At 56.9% G+C, this 20,251-nt stretch overlaps 2 protein-coding genes across 3 annotated transcripts; both read right to left on the bottom strand.

Moving 5' to 3' along the window:
• Nucleotides 1–6,168: 6,168 nt before the first annotated feature.
• LOC140658049 (uncharacterized) lies at nucleotides 6,169–10,389 on the bottom strand. Of its 2 annotated transcripts, none has more exons than XM_072875966.1 (8): nucleotides 10,178–10,389; nucleotides 10,024–10,095; nucleotides 9,513–9,584; nucleotides 9,258–9,335; nucleotides 9,067–9,165; nucleotides 8,205–8,267; nucleotides 7,587–7,758; nucleotides 6,169–7,057 (listed from the first exon to the last, which is right to left on the bottom strand). In XM_072875966.1, exons 3-8 carry the CDS (start codon nucleotides 9,514–9,516, stop codon nucleotides 6,505–6,507), a joined length of 969 nt encoding a protein of 322 aa, XP_072732067.1. In that variant the 5' UTR covers nucleotides 9,517–9,584; nucleotides 10,024–10,095; nucleotides 10,178–10,389; the 3' UTR covers nucleotides 6,169–6,504. The 2 variants fall into 2 exon arrangements, with proteins under 2 accessions (XP_072732067.1, XP_072732068.1); XM_072875967.1 differs by having other exon boundaries at nucleotides 9,067–9,155.
• Nucleotides 10,390–15,215: 4,826 nt separating this feature from the next.
• LOC140658229 (uncharacterized) lies at nucleotides 15,216–19,450 on the bottom strand. Its single transcript, XM_072876383.1, has 9 exons — nucleotides 19,371–19,450; nucleotides 18,894–19,039; nucleotides 18,740–18,811; nucleotides 18,227–18,298; nucleotides 17,972–18,049; nucleotides 17,781–17,879; nucleotides 16,920–16,982; nucleotides 16,298–16,469; nucleotides 15,216–15,768 (listed from the first exon to the last, which is right to left on the bottom strand). Exons 1-9 carry the CDS (start codon nucleotides 19,448–19,450, stop codon nucleotides 15,216–15,218), a joined length of 1,335 nt encoding a protein of 444 aa, XP_072732484.1.
• Nucleotides 19,451–20,251: the final 801 nt, after the last annotated feature.

The following is a 20,251-nucleotide window of genomic DNA, read 5'->3' as shown; positions in this document are numbered from 1 at the left end:
ATTTTAAAAAAAGAAAAGCTGTATTTATGGGCAATAATGCAGTTTCCTAAAGCACACAGCCTCTTTTGATCAGGTAAGCTAACCCGGATCTGTGCAGGCGAGTTGGTGAGGGTACAGCTGAGATTTTTCTGTACCCCTGACACAACTTCTGAAAATGTGATCCTGGGGCCTCCAACCTGTATTGCTCTGTCTTTTTGGAAGAGAAAAATAAAACAAAGGAACAAGTAAGAGTGAAAAGACTGAGTCATCTGTAAAAATATATGAAGGGCCATCTGTAACTAACCAGCACCCTGCCAGCTGCAAAGATGTGAATAGCAGCGTAAGTGTCTCTTAATTTGCAGTAGGCATCTTCATTTTCAGTCATTTGCAGGGTTCATGCCTTATTCTGTACTCTCGGCCCAAGAGCAGAAATTGCACATTTGTATCCCTAAAGTGTTTGTTCTTTCTCATTCTGGATAGCGGCTGGGGGAAGTGCTGGAGCTGGGTTGGTGCTGCCAACTGTTGATACTCTGCAGTACAGGGAAGCAGCTGAGGTGAGTTTTCGAAGAACTGTTGTTAATTAGAGATACAGCAGCTGGCTCACAGCTCAGTTACTGGAGATGCCTAATACATTTGATCCCTCTTGTCTTTTCCAGTGTAAAGCAAGTGTTGGAAAAAACAAAGAGAAAGCTCCTGTCCTCACAGGGCAGAGGAGCTTTAGCTATAAGGAATGTGGCTTCCTCATCCCCATCCAAAGCATTCTGAAAAAATGAGAGACAGTGTGTCCCTGGACTTTTATTTCCCCCCTCGGGGCTGCAAGTCTGTACTCTCAAAATATCTGAAGGTTATCTTCCTGGCACAGGTCTCTCTTTGGAGCCAGGCTACCGCTGGCTGCTCACACTGATTCACTTTCCGAGGGTTTCAGTGTCATGACCCTAACACATACAACAGAAAATAAGAGCAGTTTACTCTAAATTTAGAGCACAGCAGGGTGCAGCTGGGAGTAAGCAGGACAGTGACCAGAGCAGCAAGGCTCCAAGCTCATTCAGTTTGAGACTTGTTCCTGATAGTCGAACAGTATTTGCTTTATTTTGTGTTGACCGCTGCAGTTTCAGAAGAAAGCTTGAGCTCTGGATTCATTCAGACCCTGAGTGGCTCCCAGGGTGGTGGGCTCAGAAGAGCTCTGATCGGGGCAGCCCTTCTGTGGCGACTCTTTCGGCTGCGTCCTGACCCGCTTGCGTGCGGGGAGGCGCCTGCCAGGGGACTCCAGGGACTTCAGTTGCCTTGTTTTCCTTTTGCCAGGTATTATTTCTGGTCTCCATCCAAGCACAATCCTAATGCAGGATGATAGTCCTGAGAGCGATGGGTTACCTGCAGGCAGAGCCCCCCTTCAGCCTGCACTTTTCCACGTGCTGTTTTTCTGTTCAGGTATGAAATGTTTTGGCGCAGGTTACTCCAGATGCGAGACAGACATCAGTATCAGTTGAGGCCTAATCACTAAAGCTTTCATATTGCTGTGGTTGACTCCAGACTTAGGTCTGCAGGCTGTAGTGTTGCGTCAAACTAATTTTAAAGATTATAGCACTTTACACTTTCAAGGGACGATACAACCTGTTCTATAATCGTTTACAGAAATCCTTTACAGTGTTGCAGTCTGAGGAAATAACTCTGCAGTCTGAGTTAACGTATTTTTATTAAGCAGCTCATTCTGATGATGATGGGAACATAAAACACATTTACCTTTTTTCCAGAATAAAAACGGGCAGTTTAGTTGCTGGGGAAAAGAACTGTGTCAAACACGCTGCTTGCAAGTGATGGAGGGGAGGGAGGGAGAAAGATTTGCCGTTGACTAATTTAAGGGATGCTCTAATCAGATCCAACATTTAAACAAGCTTCTTTTCATACATATATTGGGCCATTTTCAGTACTAAATGGCTCCATTAAATGGTTTTCCAGGTCTTTTGCTGGCCAGACAGCTATTAAAGTCAATGGGAGTTTAGCCTCCGTAAGAAACGAAGCATCAGTTCTTCTGCCAGGTGAAATATATCATTCAACAAAAGCTGAACTCTTGTTCAGAGAATCCAACAAGCTAATGTAAACAAGGATATAAAGCTTCTCAAATCCTGCTGAGCTGTTTTTGCAGAGGTAATGTCTTTTACAGCACTAAAATCAGTTCCATGGGAAAGCGAGCCGGGAACCGCATTGGCGCTGCATCTCCAGCCAGAGGAGCGGGGACCGCTCCACAGGGACAGCCTTGAAGTGCAGCGGAGCTGCAGAAAGCCGAAAGCAATTCCCCTGCTTGAGAAGGGAGAGTGAGTTCTTCCAGGAGCAAACCAAGATGGTGTCTTCGAGAGCTTCCCGGAGCCTGCTGTGCTTGAAGCCCGTCTCTAGAGACTAACAGGTTACCTGGTCAGAAATGCCCTATATGTGCAGTGCTTTTGCAAACACACAAAAGAACAAAAATCCTCAAAAATATCTTTGAAAAGGACTGGAATTGCCAAGGTTGTGGGTTATTTGGTTGTGATTAGGAACAAATCTCCAATCGGAAAAGATCCTCTCCAGCAGGCTGGTTCTCACTAGGGTATCTTAGAGCTTCCTAGAGTAAAGATTAAGGATTAAATATTATTTATTTTTTCCTGCAGAAATGTCAGAATATTCTTGGTTTCCCAGAATTGTGAAAATAGTTTGACAATTAAACACTGAATTGGTGGGGAAAAGGGGGACAACGATTTGGTTTTCCTTCCTATGAAAAATATTTTTTTATGTTGTCATTTCTTTGAAAAACAAAGATAGTAGCGAAACCTATCTAGTTAAAGGTTGGTTTTTTTCGGGGGGATTTTTTTTTCACGGATAGGTTGTTTTTTAAAAAAAACAAAACAACTCAGGAACATGTTTCTTAAGATGTAAATGATCTTGGAATGTGTTACTGTTAGTGAAGTTTCACCCCCCACCCCCCCCTCCCCGCCAATAATTTGATTAAAAGCTACGGAGTTGTGATAGGGATGGTGTCCTGAAAGCAGCTGTGCAGGGTATGAGGGGCCTGGCTGGAGCCAGGACATGAAGTGTGAAAGGGAGAGCGAATTCTAGTGTTGGGGTGTGACTCCCGGAATGTCAAGGGCGGGTAACAGCCCACGGCGGGGCAAACACTGGCAGGCACTCGCCCGTGCTCTCGCTGGGTGGTTTGTTTTTCATTTACCCCCGTCAATACAGATGTAAAACTACATACAGAAGAAGATTTCTCTCACTACTTGTTAGAAGAGAAAAAGGTGTTGCGTTAAAGACAGACTTCCATGGACAAATGGTTACTAAAGAAAAAAGACCTGAATATTTCCTTTTCAGCTAATGGCTAAGTGCACAGTTGGCTTTGCTCTGCAATACAAATAACCTGGGCTGCTGTCTGCCAGCATGTGCCCCTCCTCTTGTGTGCTCCCGGAAAGGGGATGGGTGGCACAGCAAGGCAAATAAATGCACTTACCTGATATTCTTCAATGAATATAGTCGTGGTACTGCAAGCAATGCACGGAGCGAGGCTGCAGGCAAGGGCAGCGAGAGGGTTTTGTTCTTCGCTCACTTCATTTTGCATGGAATACGGAGGGCTGCTGGGGACCCTCCTCTGTTGCAGCCTGTGCTGCAGTGTCTGGCTGCCCAAGAGAAATTAAAGTGCCCTGACGCAGAAGCTGGGAGTGACCTGGTTTGGTGGCCAGGAGCTCTGCAGGGGCTGTCTCGCTCTGCTTCCCGGGCTGGGTTAGGAAAACTTGTTTCACAGAGTTTTGTGCTCCCAGTGTTACTCCTGGGACCTGGGCTGTCCTGCGGCAGCTGCGCTGTGGGCACTTGTGGGCTGGCCGGCAGGCTGCTGTAGACTTTAGGGTCTTAGGGACAACAAATGATCATAAACTCCTGTAGGAGAACATTATAGAGAAGAGGATGTGGACCTCCATCTATCCTGAAAAACAGGTCCCCATAAGCTAACCGTGAAGTGTCTGTTAACCTTTGGATGTGGTGTGGTGTTGGTAGTGGAGAAAGCAATCCATCAGTGACGGGGACCTCGGCCGAACACAAACGTGCTGAGAGAAGGTACAAGGCTGCTCTGCCCTCCCATGCCATGTAGGCTGAGATTGGGCGGTCTTGATTTCTTGTTTTCTCTTGGTAGGAAAAGCCTTTGTTCTTGCTTGGCTACACAGGAAAAGCTGCTGCTCAGCTGCAGAGTTCAACAGCGAGAGAGGTCCCCTCGCTGCTGTAGCTGACGGGGAGGCACCTCCGCATACCTCCTCAGCTCACTGTAGCCCGTGTTGCTGTCCTGCTTTTCTAAGCCTCGACAGCACCCTGTAAACCTAGGGCCTTCTAAGGGCCTGTTGCGATAGGACAAGGGGCAATGGATTTAACCTAAAGGAGGTAGATTCAGACTAGATAGAAGGAAGACGTGTTTTATGCTGCGGGTGGTGAGGTTTATGCTGCGGGTGGTGGGCCCAGGTTGCCCAGAGAGGTGGGAGATGCCCCATCCCTGGAAACATTCAAGGCCAGGTTGGACAGGGCTCTGAGCAACCTGATCCAGTTGAAGGTGGGCCCTGCTCATTGCAGGGGGGCTGGACTAGGTGGCCTTTAAAGGTCCCTTCCAGCCCAACCCATTCTATGATTCCATGATTCTATACTTCACTCTGCCTTAGGCGTGAGACTCGGCAACCGGAGGTTTTAGATACACGTCTGGACACGCTGTAGCCTGCACAGCGGGAAGGGATCGATCAGAGCCTCGCTGCAGCGACGCTGGGCTTCACACCTTTTGTCATGGTTACTGCATCGCAGTAACCTCTTGTGGTAATGTGAATGTTTCTAGCTCTGTAGCCAGTGGAGCATGAGCAATGGTAGGACTATGTTTAAAACCCTGTGGTAAGCCAGTCCATGTAAATGGCAGTCCCTGCCAGCCGAAAGCAAATCTCTCCCTATCTGTCCCTGATACGGGGAGCCTAAAAACCGTATCCTTCATGGCAAGGCTTGTTCGTTCAGACAACGGACTGCATCCATCAGACGGGGAGCAGTGGCAGTGAGCAGTTCATTGGCGGTGTTGAGGGCTCTGTAACCTACGGCTAGTCACCACTCGCCATGAGGTTTCTCTACCGGCCACGCAGGAGAACTGTAGCGGGAAGGAGGCTTGAGCACGCTTCCCCGTTCTTCCAGCTCTTTTATCAGTTCAGGAACAGCCCGGATGGCATCGGAAGGCGACTTGTATTGTAGGGTAAAGGGGCAGGACCTGGACCTCGTGCTGATGACCTGTTGGCAACAGGTCACGGTCAGGGATGCGTTGATGCGAGGTAAACGGTGGGGCAGAGCGCGTGGTGCCCCTATTTCCCACTTTCCCCACGAGTCCCCACCCACGACTGACCCTTGAACGCATCCATACCTAACCTATGACGGGGACCTAGAAGTAAGGCCGGACTGTCCGTCCATTAGCTAGAATTACTTTAGCCCTGAGCAGGGTGGGGTAGTGACGTGCCATTGCCACCTACAAGAGAAACGATTTGCTCGCTAAGTCTTCCATCACCTCTCCTGCTCAGTGGTGACTGAGGGTGCTCCCCAGTTTCCCCTTTCTGCTTTCGTCTTTTGCGCAGAGACAGGCTGGCGTTGGCTTTAGCTGAGGTTCTCCCCTGGTTTTCTCCCGTGGGCTGTGCAGTGGTAACTAGCATAAGACAGACATGGACCTGCTTGAGCGGGTCCAGAGCAGGGCCACAAAGATGATGAGGGGGCTGGAGCAGGAGTCAGTAGCTCAGGTGTGGAAAGTTAGGTCACCTGCATGCTGTCAACCAGTCTGTGACAAAAGCGGGGGAAGAAAGACTGCAGTCCTGCTGTTCTCTCAACAGGAGGATGGCATCAACCCCAAAGTCGGTCTAGCCTAGGGTCCCTTGCCTGTGGGTGAAGCCCAAGATGGCACGGAAGAGCAAGGCGAGCATGGGATAATTCCCCCGCGTGCTCTCCCGTGCCCCTGCGATCTACAGCACCGATTTTGTGAGCAGCGGAGGGGCCTGGGGACCTCTTGGCTGGCTCCTTGCAGCTCTCCACACGCTCTTTCCAGGCCACGTGCAACGCCCCTCGCGGGGCGGACGGACCAGTGTACGGCCCCTCGGGGCTTTCTTACCGGGAGAGCTCTCCCTGGCACACAGAGGAAGCCCTCGCTGAAGCGCCGGCGGGAAACACCATCATCCACGCCCCTCGGGGAGCAGCGTTAAAACCCTCTCCCCCTCAACACTTTTACACCTTGTTGGCAATAGTGGCTGCCATCTAAGCCAAGGCCTGAGAACTAACAACAGGCCCAGCCTCCCTTCAGTCCCAAAAGCCACGTGCTTCCTGTTGTACCCCCCAGCCTGCCTTATCGGTACCAATGAGCGGCCTTGGGGTTGGTCCCACGCAGACACTTGTGCGACAGCTCTCTTTAATAAAGCTCCCTCTTTATTTGGCGAGAAATGGCTGATCCCCGAAGCTGTCGGTGGGGGTTCTGTCAGCACATCCCCAACCCCTACCCTGGCGGGGCCGCCTTCAGCCCTCGCTGGCGCTCCGGACCAGCGGGCTTGTGGGGCGCGGGGGTCGTTTTGGCTGGGGCTGAGGCTGGAGGGCGCTGGGCTGGTTCCGCCGCAGCAGGGCTTCCGTAGCTGGGCTCGGCGGGCACGGGGGCCGTTTTGTCTGGGGCTGAGGCTGGAGGGAGCCGGGCTGGTTCCGCCGCAGCAGGGCTTCCGTGGCCGGGCTCGGGGGGCGCGGTGGCCGTTTCGCTTGGGGCTGAGGCTGGAGGGCACCAGGCTGGCTCCGCCGCAGCAGGGCTTCCGTGGCCGGGGTCAGGGGGCACGGGGGCTGTTTCAGTTGCGGCTGAGGCTGGAGGGTGCTGGGCTGGTTCCGCCGCTGCAGGGCTTCCAGGGATGGGCTCGGGGGGCGCGGGGGCCGTGGGGACAGCGGGCGCGCCGGTTTTACAGGCAGGAGCGGCGGCTGCTGGCGTTGGGTCCGGCTCGCAGGGGTGCCGGGGCGGCTGGTCCGGCTGTCCGGGCGCGAGGGCCACACGCCGCTTTCCGGCTGGGCTCCTGAAGCTGCAGAGAGGCGCCTGTGGAGAGAGGAGGCTGCTGAGGCCCTCGGCTGCAGATGGGACACAGGGCCTCTCCTCCGCAGCACGGCCCAGAGCTGGCACGGCTCCCCAGCACGGGCTGAGCTGCCGGCACACCCTGGCCGAGGTGGGCACCTGCCCCTCATGGCACCACCGAGCAGGGGCGTTCCTCTGGGCAGGTTCAGCGGTCAGGAGCAGGCGCTAGTGCGCGTCTCGCTTTCTGGGGCAATCTCAGGCCCCGCTCCTTCTGTTCCTGACCTTGCTGTGCCTATGCCTGTCGCTCCTGGGGGCTGCTCTTGTCCAGGCAGGGGCAGCTGGAGCTAACACTGCCTGCAGTCAGAGCGGGCTCCCGAGAAGGCGGCCCAGGAGTTAAGAGGCCAATTAAAGCACCTGACAGCAGCAGAAAGCTCAGCAGAGATCTTTGGCCAACCACAAACTCGGCACTCCACAGCAGCCTGACTAGAAATGCTTCGTGGCTCCGAGCAAGCCACCGAAGGGAGCAGTGTGGGGGCAAAAATCCACGACTCACTGTTTGCTCTTCCGCCGCTGGATCACGACACAGCACAACAGTATCGCAAGTGGCAGGGAAACCACGGTTGCTGCTGTGCCTATCATACAGCGCCTTCGCACGTCTTGGGGACAGAAAAGACTTGTGACGCTCTGGGGCTTGTAACCACTCGTGGTTGTCTTGCCGACCACATCTGGAGGAGCAATTCGGGACGTTAGTCCGTCCTGTGCACCACAGCTAAGCTTGCAGCACACGTTTGCTATGGCCAGGAAGTTCTCTGTTTCCCCCCCGTGCTGGTGCCTGGAGGCACGCTCCCACCCTTTGGGACAGGTTGTCCCACCAAACAAAACTCAGAAGGGCCAGAAGGAGAGCACGGGGGCGGAGCGCAGCTGCTTGACCAGTCGCTCCTTCGAGGCACACGGACAAAACCCATCCCTGCAGCAGGCAGTGCTGCCCCCAACTCTCCCTCCCCCCGGGCCAGCTCCCACACCCCGAGGGGACGGAGTCAGGCCTTCTCGAGAGACACCTGAGCCTTGCTCTCCCCTTCTGCCTTTTCTCCAGCATGGGCACCGCTTGCAGGTGCTCCCAGGGTTCGGGACGTGTCTGCCACCTAGGGACCCCAGCAAGACTGCTCAGTACCTGAGTCTGTTTGAATAAATTCATATACGTGGCCGTGGCTCTCTTCTCCGGGCTTTGACCGCACTGGCAAAAAGCAGAGACGACAGGTAAAGCCTCAGCACGGCTCAGGCACAGAGGATGCAGGAGGACGGGGAGGTTCCCTCTAAGCCCCTGCCCAATCTGGGAGTCAGGGCATCGCTCTGGAGCTCAGCTCACGGGAGGGATCCCGCTCTGTGCTGCTCTTGTGCCTTGGGCCTCTAGGGACTCACGGCAAGCTCTGGGATGCCGCTACAGCGGGAGGTGCGTTCGTGCGAGAGTCACATTTCCCATCATCTGCGCAACGTGGTCCAGGTGCCTCGACCCCAAAACACTTTCAGCTTTGGCTGCTGACGTGCCGTGCAAGAGCGGGCGCTGGGGCAAGAGCCTGCTGACGCGCAGCGATCCTGATGGGTGACACCGGCTGACCACGGGACAGCAATTACCGGCTTCCAGCATTAGGAGAGGGCAGCCAGCGTTGCCTGGGACCTCGCTCCTGCCTGGAACCGGCCCGGGGCAAGCAGTGCTGCGTGTGAGCTGAACACGAGTTCAGCACACGCCAGGCCCCCAAATGTGCCTACGGACGTCTGCACAAGCCACCTCTGAGCCGTACCGGTAAAACGGGGGCCGCAGCTGCCCCTGGCACTCGGCTTGAACCACAACTGGCAGCGGAGGCTCTGCACCATCTCTGTGGCTCGCCAGCACCTGCAGGGCGTGAAACCCGGCATCGCTGCTGCGAGGCTCTGATCGATCCCTTCCCGCTGCGCAGGCTACAGCGTGTCCAGCCGTGTATGTACGACCTCCGGGTACCGAGTCTCACGGCTAAGGCCGAGTGAAATATACCCACCGTGTCCTCTCTCCAGTTGCTCCAGCATTTGTCTTGGGAATTCAAATGGCTCCGGGGACTTTTTTCCTTCTTCAGCTTGGTACTTTGCTCTTGGAGGACCTTAACGGAAAGGATTTGGCTCAATTTCACATGAATAAATTAGAGAAAAACCAGCGCGCAGCCTGTGAGGTCAGCAGAGACAGACTACTCACCCCTGCGACGCCAGCCGGGCTGTGGCGCGGCATCCAGCCGAGGAGCTGCAAAAGTCCTCCCTACGGGCACATCTGTAACTAAACACCCAGAGGAGCTTCCGTCATCTACTGTGATCTACATCGGCAGAACTGAGGCGCAGAAGCGGTGAGGGGATCGCGCAGGGAGAGGGTGCACACGTAGAAGCGGCCGGCTTCTGGCTGCCCCTCGGGCTGTGAGCTGGCAGCTCTCCAAGGGAGGAAAAAGCCACGACGTACCCATGCCATCTCCCGGAGGCTCAGTCCTGGAACCCAGCCGGGAAGCTGGAGCACCTTCGCCTACGGGCACGGCTGCGAAGAAGCACAGGACGGAACAGCTCCCGTGACACAGTTCAAGATACTTCTTCCGATCGGAATTTGATTTGACTCACTGAGTGCAATTCAAAGACGGGATTACTCCACGGCACTCGTGTCTCCCTTCCACTCCGGAGCGCGGTGCAACGCACCACGCGCGGAGCTGCCGGGACAAAGGACTCCCTGGAGCTCACACCGGCTCTAAACTCAACCCCAACAAGGCCGCTGGCTTGGCAGCCGGCACCGGCAGCAGCTCAGGCTCCGAGGGGCCGGCAAAGACAGCTTTGCAAGGCAAAGCGCCCGGGGCACATCACTGAGCCCGACCCGTTCCCTCTCTGCTCTCCTCCATGTCTGCGCATCGGCCACGGAAGGAGCAACTTGCCTTTCACATGGAAGGAAGATTAAAGGTAAATGCTCCTTCCTCCCACTGACTTACCTGTGGGATTGCTCTCAGGCTCAAGGACAGGAAGAGGCCAAGACGTCGGGAAGCCGTCGACCTTGAGAGGATCTTAAGGAAAATGGCACGTGAATAAGCTCTTGCCTCATTGTCAATGGCTGTTCTTCCAAGAAGAGGGACACGGAGAACTCACCTGCAGGATGCCCCAAGGGCTCCAAACCAACATCCAGCCAAGAAGCTGGAGAACCGTTGCCACCACCCTCATCTAGAAGCAAGCACAGGTGAGAAACGTTTCCGTTGCACGCTGGGATCCACTTCTGCCTTGGTGAACTGCAGGCACTGGAAGGGGGTCAGCGAACAACGTGGGAGCCAGACGTAGGTGGAGATTGCCAAAGCTGCAGAGGGGCCCGGTGTCCTCTTGGCTGGCTCCTTGCAGCTCTCCACACGCTCTTTCCAGGCCATGTGCAACGCCCCTCGCGGAGCGGATGGACCAACGTACGGCCCCTCGGGGCTTTCTTACCGGGAGAGCTCTCACGCACACAGAGGAAGCCCACGCTAAAGCACGGGGAGGGGAAAACCCATCATCCACGCTTCTCGGGAAGAAGAGCCCGCTGGCCCGTGAAAGGCTGGCTGCACCAGCGCCGCCTGCTTACCTGCTCCCCGCGCTCGCCACGGAGCAGCCCAGGCAGCCCTGGCATGCAGGGCCACCAGGAGGAGGAGGACGAGGAGGAGGCGGCGGGCGGGGGCCATGGCCCCCTGCGCTCGCACCGTGCTGCTGCTGCTGCTGCTGCTGCAGTGGGGGCCGGGGGCTGAGCGGTCGGTGCTTATGGCCGGTGCGGCACTGTGGGGCTCTGTGACCTCAGAGCCCCGCTGTGACCTCACGGCCGGGCCGAGGCTGTGTGGGGACAGCTCTCAGGGCGCTCGTTGAGAGCCGCTGGAGCACAGCCGGGGGAGCTGCCCTCCCGGGGAGGGGAGCACGTCCCGTCGGGCGGCTCTGTCCGAGGGCTGGGACGCAGTCCCACCCGGGGCTGAGCCCACAGCTCTGCCCTGTTTTCCGGGCACTGTCACAGGGGCAGCGAGGAGCTCACAGTCCCCCAGAACAACAGGAAACCCCGGCCAAGGGATTTCTGACCTCCTCTGTGCTGTTAGCAACAGCTCCTGAGGCTGAAGAGTGAGTGATTTCAGTCTCGAGGCAAGTGCAAGACGCCCTTCTGGAGGCAGCTTCCAGGCTGGAGCCCAGTTTGGCGCCTTGGGGGACCCCAGGGCTACCGAGTCACTGTTGTTTTATGGGAAAGATGAAGCCTTTACTTTTCCACTTCTTCTTCATGTGAAATGTAAGGGAATACTTTCTGTCAGGGTCCTCAAAGAGCAAAGTCAATCAATAAAACAGAAAAGAAATTCTCTGAAATTCTCTGACATGCAAAAGGAAACCTCGAGAGAGCACACGGTGGGCATATGCTGCCTGTCCAACCTAGTGGCCTTCTATGATGGAGTGAGTACATCAGTGGACAAGGGAAGAGCTAGGGAAGTCACCTCTCTGGGCTTCTGTAAGGCCTTTGACACGGTCCCCCCACAACATCCTTCTCTCTAAATTGGAGAGATACGGCTCTGATGGAGGGACTGTTCGGTAGATAAGGAGTTGGTTGGATGGTCGCCTCCGGTGGGTAGTGGTCAACGGCTCAATGTCCAGATGGAGATCAGTGACGAGCGGGGTCCCTCAGGGATCCGTACTGGGACCAGTACTGTCCCAATATCTTCGTCAATGACATAGCACGACCGCGTGCACCCTCAGCAAGTTTGCAGACGACACCAAGCTGAGTGGTGCGGTTGACACGCCTGAGGGATGCGATGGCACCCAGAGGGACCTGGACAAGCTCGAGAAGTGGGCCCATGTGAACCTCGTGAGGTTCAGCAAGGCCAAGTGCCAGGTCCTGCACCTGGGTTGGGGCAAGCCCTGTGTCGTGGTTTAGCCCCAGCCGGCAGCTAAGCACCACGCAGCCGCTCGCTCACTTCCCCCCCGGTGGGATGGGGGAGAGAATCGGAAGAGCAAAAGTAAGAAAACTCGTGGGTTGAGATAAGAACAGTTTAATAATTGGAACAAAATAACAACAACAACAACAACAATAATAATAATAATAATAATAATAATAATGAAGAATTATACTGAGAAGGAAAACAACGGGAGAGAGAGAGGAACAAAACCCAAGGGAGGGAAAAAAGGAAAAAAAAAAAATTATACAACCGCTCACCACCCACCGACCGACGCCCAGCCAGTCCCCGAGCAGCGATCGCTACCCCCCGGCCAACTCCCCCAGTTTATATACTGGGCATGACATCCTATGGTACGGAATAGCCCTTTGGTCAGTTCGGATCAACTATCCTGGCTGTGCCCCCTCCCATTTCTTGGGCACCTGGCAGAGCATGGGGAGCTGAAGGGAAAGAAAAAAAAAAAAGTCCTTGACCAATGTAAATACTGCTTAGCGACAGCCAAAACATCAGCGTGTTATCAATATTATTCTCATACTAAAATCCAAAGCACAGCACTATACCAGCTACTAGGAAGAAAATTAACTCTATCCCAGCCGAAACCAGGACACCCTGGTATCAATACAGGCTGGGGGATGAAGGGATTGAGAGCAGCCCTGTGCCAAAGGACTTGGGAGTCCCGGTGGATGAAAAGCTGGACATGAGCCGGCAATGTGCGCTCGCAGCCCAGAAAGCCAACCGTACCCTGGGCTGCATCCAAAGCAGCGTCACCAGCAGGTCGAGGGAGGTGATCCTGCTCCTCTACTCCGCTCTGGTGAGACCCCACCTGGAGTACTGCGGCCAGCGCTGGAGTCCTCAGCACAGGAAAGACATGGACCTGTGGGAGCGGGTCCAGAGGAGAGCCACAAAAATGATCAGAGGGATGGAACACCTCTCCTGTGAAGAAAGGCTGGGAGAGTTGGGGTTGTTCAGCCTGGAGAAGAGAGGGCTCCGGGGAGACCTTCTTGCGGCCTTTGATCCTTAAAGGGGGCCTACAAGAAAGATGGGGACAGAGTTTTTAGTTATCGCCCCTGTTGCGATAGGACAAGGGGCAATGGATTTAACCTAAAGGAGGTAGATTCAGACTAGATAGAAGGAAGACGTGTTTTATGCTGCGGGTGGTGAGGTTTATGCTGCGGGTGGTGGGCCCAGGTTGCCCAGAGAGGTGGGAGATGCCCCATCCCTGGAAACATTCAAGGCCAGGTTGGACAGGGCTCTGAGCAACCTGATCCAGTTGAAGGTGGGCCCTGCTCATTGCAGGGGGGCTGGACTAGGTGGCCTTTAAAGGTCCCTTCCAGCCCAACCCATTCTATGATTCCATGATTCTATACTTCACTCTGCCTTAGGCGTGAGACTCGGCAACCGGAGGTTTTAGATACACGTCTGGACACGCTGTAGCCTGCACAGCGGGAAGGGATCGATCAGAGCCTCGCTGCAGCGACGCTGGGCTTCACACCTTTTGTCATGGTTACTGCATCGCAGTAACCTCTTGTGGTAATGTGAATGTTTCTAGCTCTGTAGCCAGTGGAGCATGAGCAATGGTAGGACTATGTTTAAAACCCTGTGGTAAGCCAGTCCATGTAAATGGCAGTCCCTGCCAGCCGAAAGCAAATCTCTCCCTATCTGTCCCTGATACGGGGAGCCTAAAAACCGTATCCTTCATGGCAAGGCTTGTTCGTTCAGACAACGGACTGCATCCATCAGACGGGGAGCAGTGGCAGTGAGCAGTTCATTGGCGGTGTTGAGGGCTCTGTAACCTACGGCTAGTCACCACTCGCCATGAGGTTTCTCTACCGGCCACGCAGGAGAACTGTAGCGGGAAGGAGGCTTGAGCACGCTTCCCCGTTCTTCCAGCTCTTTTATCAGTTCAGGAACAGCCCGGATGGCATCGGAAGGCGACTTGTATTGTAGGGTAAAGGGGCAGGACCTGGACCTCGTGCTGATGACCTGTTGGCAACAGGTCACGGTCAGGGATGCGTTGATGCGAGGTAAACGGTGGGGCAGAGCGCGTGGTGCCCCTATTTCCCACTTTCCCCACGAGTCCCCACCCACGACTGACCCTTGAACGCATCCATACCTAACCTATGACGGGGACCTAGAAGTAAGGCCGGACTGTCCGTCCATTAGCTAGAATTACTTTAGCCCTGAGCAGGGTGGGGTAGTGACGTGCCATTGCCACCTACAAGAGAAACGATTTGCTCGCTAAGTCTTCCATCACCTCTCCTGCTCAGTGGTGACTGAGGGTGCTCCCCAGTTTCCCCTTTCTGCTTTCGTCTTTTGCGCAGAGACAGGCTGGCGTTGGCTTTAGCTGAGGTTCTCCCTGGTTTTCTCCCGTGGGCTGTGCAGTGGTAACTAGCATAAGACAGACATGGACCTGCTTGAGCGGGTCCAGAGCAGGGCCACAAAGATGATGAGGGGGCTGGAGCAGGAGTCAGTAGCTCAGGTGTGGAAAGTTAGGTCACCTGCATGCTGTCCACCAGTCTGGGGCACAGCCCGGGGAAGAAAGACTGCAGTCCTGCTGTTCTCTCAACAGGAGGATGGCATCAACCCCAAAGTCGGTCTAGCCTAGGGTCCCTTGCCTGTGGGTGAAGCCCAAGATGGCACGGAAGAGCAAGGCGAGCATGGGATAATTCCCCCGCGTGCTCTCCCGTGCCCCTGCGATCTACAGCACCGATTTTGTGAGCAGCGGAGGGGCCTGGGGACCTCTTGGCTGGCTCCTTGCAGCTCTCCACACGCTCTTTCCAGGCCACGTGCAACACCCCTCGCGGGGCGGACGGACCAGCGTACGGCCCCTCGGGGCTTTCTTACCGGGAGAGCTCTCCCTGGCACACAGAGGAAGCCCTCGCTGAAGCGCTGGAGGGAAACACCATCATCCACGCCCCTCGGGGAGCAGCGTTAAAACCCTCTCCCCCTCAACACTTTTACACCTTGTTGGCGATAGTGGCTGCCGTCTAAGCCAAGGCCTGAGAACTAACAACAGGCCCAGCCTCCCTTCAGTCCCAAAAGCCACGTGCTTCCTGTTGTACCCCCCAGCCTGCCTTATCGGTACCAATGAGCGGCCTTGGGGTTGGTCCCACGCAGACACTTGTGCGACAGCTCTCTTTAATAAAGCTCCCTCTTTATTTGGTGAGAAATGGCTGATCCCCGAAGCTGTCGGTGGGGGTTCTGTCAGCACATCCCCAACCCCTACCCTGGCGGGGCCGCCTTCAGCCCTCGCTGGCGCTCCGGACCAGCGGGCTTGTGGGGCGCGGGGGCCGTTTTGGCTGGGGCTGAGGCTGGAGGGCGCTGGGCTGGTTCCGCCGCAGCAGGGCTTCCGTAGCTGGGCTCGGCGGGCACGGGGGCCGTTTTGGTTGGGGCTGAGGCTGGTGGGTGCCAGGCTGGTTCCGCCGCAGCAGGGCTTCCGTGGCCGGGCTCGGGGGGCGCGGTGGCCGTTTCGCTTGGGGCTGAGGCTGGAGGGCACCAGGCTGGCTCCGCCGCAGCAGGGCTTCCGTGGCCGGGGTCAGGGGGCACGGGGGCTGTTTCAGTTGCGGCTGAGGCTGGAGGGTGCTGGGCTGGTTCCGCCGCTGCAGGGCTTCCAGGGATGGGCTCGGGGGGCGCGGGGGCCGTGGGGACAGCGGGCGCTCCGGTTTTTCAGGCAGGAGCGGCGGCTGCTGGCGTTGGGTCCGGCTCGCAGGGGTGCCGGGGCGGCTGGTCCGGCTGTCCGGGCGCGAGGGCCACACGCCGCTTTCCGGCTGGGCTCCTGAAGCTGCAGAGAGGCGCCTGTGGAGAGAGGAGGCTGCTGAGGCCCTCGGCTGCAGATGGGACACAGGGCCTCTCCTCCGCAGCACGGCCCAGAGCTGGCACGGCTCCCCAGCACGGGCTGAGCTGCCGGCACACCCTGGCCGAGGTGGGCACCTGCCCCTCATGGCACCACCGAGCAGGGGCGTTCCTCTGGGCAGGTTCAGCGGTCAGGAGCAGGCGCTAGTGCGCGTCTCGCTTTCTGGGGCAATCTCAGGCCCCGCTCCTTCTGTTCCTGACCTTGCTGTGCCTATGCCTGTCGCTCCTGGGGGCTGCTCTTGTCCAGGCAGGGGCAGCTGGAGCTAACACTGCCTGCAGTCAGAGCGGGCTCCCGAGAAGGCGGCCCAGGAGTTAAGAGGCCAATTAAAGCACCTGACAGCAGCAGAAAGCTCAGCAGAGATCTTTGGCCAACCACAAACTCGGCACTCCACAGCAGCCTGACTAGAAATGCTTCGTGGCTCCGAGCAAGCCACCGAAGGGAGCAGTGTGGGGGCAAAAATCCACGACTCACTGTTTGCTCTTCCGCCGCTGGATCACGACACAGCACAACAGTATCGCAAGTGGCAGGGAAACCACGGTTGCTGCTGTGCCTATCATACAGCGCCTTCGCACGTCTTGGGGACAGAAAAGACTTGTGACGCTCTGGGGCTTGTAACCACTCGTGGTTGTCTTGCCGACCACATCTGGAGGAGCAATTCGGGACGTTAGTCCGTCCTGTGCACCACAGCTAAGCTTGCAGCACACGTTTGCTATGGCCAGGAAGTTCTCTGTTTCCCCCCCGTGCTGGTGCCTGGAGGCACGCTCCCACCCTTCCTTTGGGACAGGTTGTCCCACCAAACAAAACTCAGAAGGGCCAGAAGGAGAGCACGGGGGGGGAGCGCAGCTGCTTGACCAGTCGCTCCTTCGAGGCACATGGACAAAACCCATCCCTGCAGCAGGCAGTGCCGCCCCCAACTCTCCCTCCCCCCGGGCCAGCTCCCACACCCCGAGGGGACGGAGTCAGGCCTTCTCGAGAGACACCTGAGCCTTGCTCTCCCCTTCTGCCTTTTCTCCAGCATGGGCACCGCTTGCAGGTGCTCCCAGGGTTCGGGACGTGTCTGCCACCTAGGGACCCCAGCAAGACTGCTCAGTACCTGAGTCTGTTCGAATAAATTCATATACGTGGCCGTGGCTCTCTTCTCCGGGCTTTGACCGCACTGGCAAAAAGCAGAGACGACAGGTAAAGCCTCAGCACGGCTCAGGCACAGAGGATGCAGGAGGACGGGGAGGTTCCCTCTAAGCCCCTGCCCAATCTGGGAGTCAGGGCATCGCTCTGGAGCTCAGCTCACGGGAGGGATCCCGCTCTGTGCTGCTCTTGTGCCTTGGGCCTCTAGGGACTCACGGCAAGCTCTGGGATGCCGCTACAGCGGGAGGTGCGTTCGTGCGAGAGTCACATTTCCCATCATCTGCGCAACGTGGTCCAGGTGCCTCGACCCCAAAACACTTTCAGCTTTGGCTGCTGACGTGCCGTGCAAGAGCGGGCGCTGGGGCAAGAGCCCGCTGACGCGCAGCGATCCTGATGGGTGACACCGGCTGACCACGGGACAGCAATTACCGGCTTCCAGCATTAGGAGAGGGCAGCCAGCGTTGCCTGGGACCTCGCTCCTGCCTGGAACCGGCCCGGGGCAAGCAGTGCTGCGTGTGAGCTGAACACGAGTTCAGCACACGCCAGGCCCCCAAATGTGCCTACGGACGTCTGCACAAGCCACCTCTGAGCCGTACCGGTAAAACGGGGCCGCAGCTGCCCCTGGCACTCGGCTTGAACCACAACTGGCAGCGGAGGCTCTGCACCATCTCTGTGGCTCGCCAGCACCTGCAGGGCGTGAAACCCGGCATCGCTGCTGCGAGGCTCTGATCGATCCCTTCCCGCTGCGCAGGCTACAGCGTGTCCAGCCGTGTATGTACGACCTCCGGGTACCGAGTCTCACGGCTAAGGCCGAGTGAAATATACCCACCGTGTCCTCTCTCCAGTTGCTCCAGCATTTGTCTTGGGAATTCAAATGGCTCCGGGGACTTTTTTCCTTCTTCAGCTTGGTACTTTGCTCTTGGAGGACCTTAACGGAAAGGATTTGGCTCAATTTCACATGAATAAATTAGAGAAAAACCAGCGCGCAGCCTGTGAGGTCAGCAGAGACAGACTACTCACCCCTGCGACGCCAGCCGGGCTGTGGCGCGGCATCCAGCCGAGGAGCTGCAAAAGTCCTCCCTACGGGCACATCTGTAACTAAACACCCAGAGGAGCTTCCGTCATCTACTGTGATCTACATCGGCAGAACTGAGGCGCAGAAGCGGTGAGGGGATCGCGCAGGGAGAGGGTGCACACGTAGAAGCGGCCGGCTTCTGGCTGCCCCTCGGGCTGTGAGCTGGCAGCTCTCCAAGGGAGGAAAAAGCCACGACGTACCCATGCCATCTCCCGGAGGCTCAGTCCTGGAACCCAGCCGGGAAGCTGGAGCACCTTCGCCTACGGGCACGGCTGCGAAGAAGCACAGGACGGAACAGCTCCCGTGACACAGTTCAAGATACTTCTTCCGATCGGAATTTGATTTGACTCACTGAGTGCAATTCAAAGACGGGATTACTCCACGGCACTCGTGTCTCCCTTCCACTCCGGAGCGCGGTGCAACGCACCACGCGCGGAGCTGCCGGGACAAAGGACTCCCTGGAGCTCACACCGGCTCTAAACTCAACCCCAACAAGGCCGCTGGCTTGGCAGCCGGCACCGGCAGCAGCTCAGGCTCCGAGGGGCCGGCAAAGACAGCTTTGCAAGGCAAAGCGCCCCGGGGCACATCACTGAGCCCGACCCGTTCCCTCTCTGCTCTCCTCCATGTCTGCGCATCGGCCACGGAAGGAGCAACTTGCCTTTCACATGGAAGGAAGATTAAAAGGTAAATGCTCCTTCCTCCCACTGACTTACCTGTGGGATTGCTCTCAGGCTCAAGGACAGGAAGAGGCCAAGACGTCGGGAAGCCGTCGACCTTGAGAGGATCTTAAGGAAAATGGCACGTGAATAAGCTCTTGCCTCATTGTCAATGGCTGTTCTTCCAAGAAGAGGGACACGGAGAACTCACCTGCAGGATGCCCCAAGGGCTCCAAACCAACATCCAGCCAAGAAGCTGGAGAACCGTTGGCACCACCCTCATCTAGAAGCAAGCACAGGTGAGAAACGTTTCCATTGCACGCTGGGATCCACTTCTGCCTTGGTGAACTGCAGGCACTGGAAGGGGGTCAGGGAACAACGTGGGAGCCAGACGTAGGTGGAGATTGCCAAAGCTGCAGAGGGGCCCGGTGTCCTCTTGGCTGGCTCCTTGCAGCTCTCCACACGCTCTTTCCAGGCCATGTGCAACGCCCCTCGCGGAGCGGATGGACCAACGTACGGCCCCTCGGGGCTTTCTTACTGGGAGAGCTCTCACGCACACAGAGGAAGCCCACGCTAAAGCACGGGGAGGGGAAAACCCATCATCCACGCTTCTCGGGAAGAAGAGCCCGCTGGCCCGTGAAAGGCTGGCTGCACCAGCGCCGCCTGCTTACCTGCTCCCCGCGCTCGCCACGGAGCAGCCCAGGCAGCCCTGGCATGCAGGGCCACCAGGAGGAGGAGGACGAGGAGGAGGCGGCGGGCGGGGGCCATGGCCCCCTGCGCTCGCACCGTGCTGCTGCTGCTGCTGCTGCTGCAGTGGGGGCCGGGGGCTGAGCGGTCGGTGCTTATGGCCGGTGCGGCACTGTGGGGCTCTGTGACCTCAGAGCCCCGCTGTGACCTCACGGCCGGGCCGAGGCTGTGTGGGGACAGCTCTCAGGGCGCTCGTTGAGAGCCGCTGGAGCACAGCCGGGGGAGCTGCCCTCCCGGGGAGGGGAGCACGTCCCGTCGGGCGGCTCTGTCCGAGGGCTGGGACGCAGTCCCACCCGGGGCTGAGCCCACAGCTCTGCCCTGTTTTCCGGGCACTGTCACAGGGGCAGCGAGGAGCTCACAGTCCCCCAGAACAACAGGAAACCCCGGCCAAGGGATTTCTGACCTCCTCTGTGCTGTTAGCAACAGCTCCTGAGGCTGAAGAGTGAGTGATTTCAGTCTCGAGGCAAGTGCAAGACGCCCTCCTGGAGGCAGCTTCCAGGCTGGAGCCCAGTTTGGCGCCTTGGGGGACCCCAGGGCTACCGAGTCACTGTTGTTTTATGGGAAAGATGAAGCCTTTACTTTTCCACTTCTTCTTCATGTGAAATGTAAGGGAATACTTTCTGTCAGGGTCCTCAAAGAGCAAAGTCAATCAATAAAACAGAAAAGAAATTCTCTGAAATTCTCTGACATGCAAAAGGAAACCTCGAGAGAGCACACGGTGGGCATATGCTGCCTGTCCAACCTAGTGGCCTTCTATGATGGAGTGAGTACATCAGTGGACAAGGGAAGAGCTAGGGAAGTCACCTCTCTGGGCTTCTGTAA

Source organism: Ciconia boyciana, chromosome 11 (assembly GCF_034638445.1).
Source record: "Ciconia boyciana chromosome 11, ASM3463844v1, whole genome shotgun sequence".
NCBI lineage: Eukaryota > Metazoa > Chordata > Aves > Ciconiiformes > Ciconiidae > Ciconia > Ciconia boyciana.
Note: the sequence above shows the minus strand (reverse complement) of the source record. Positions and strands in the feature narration are given on the sequence as shown.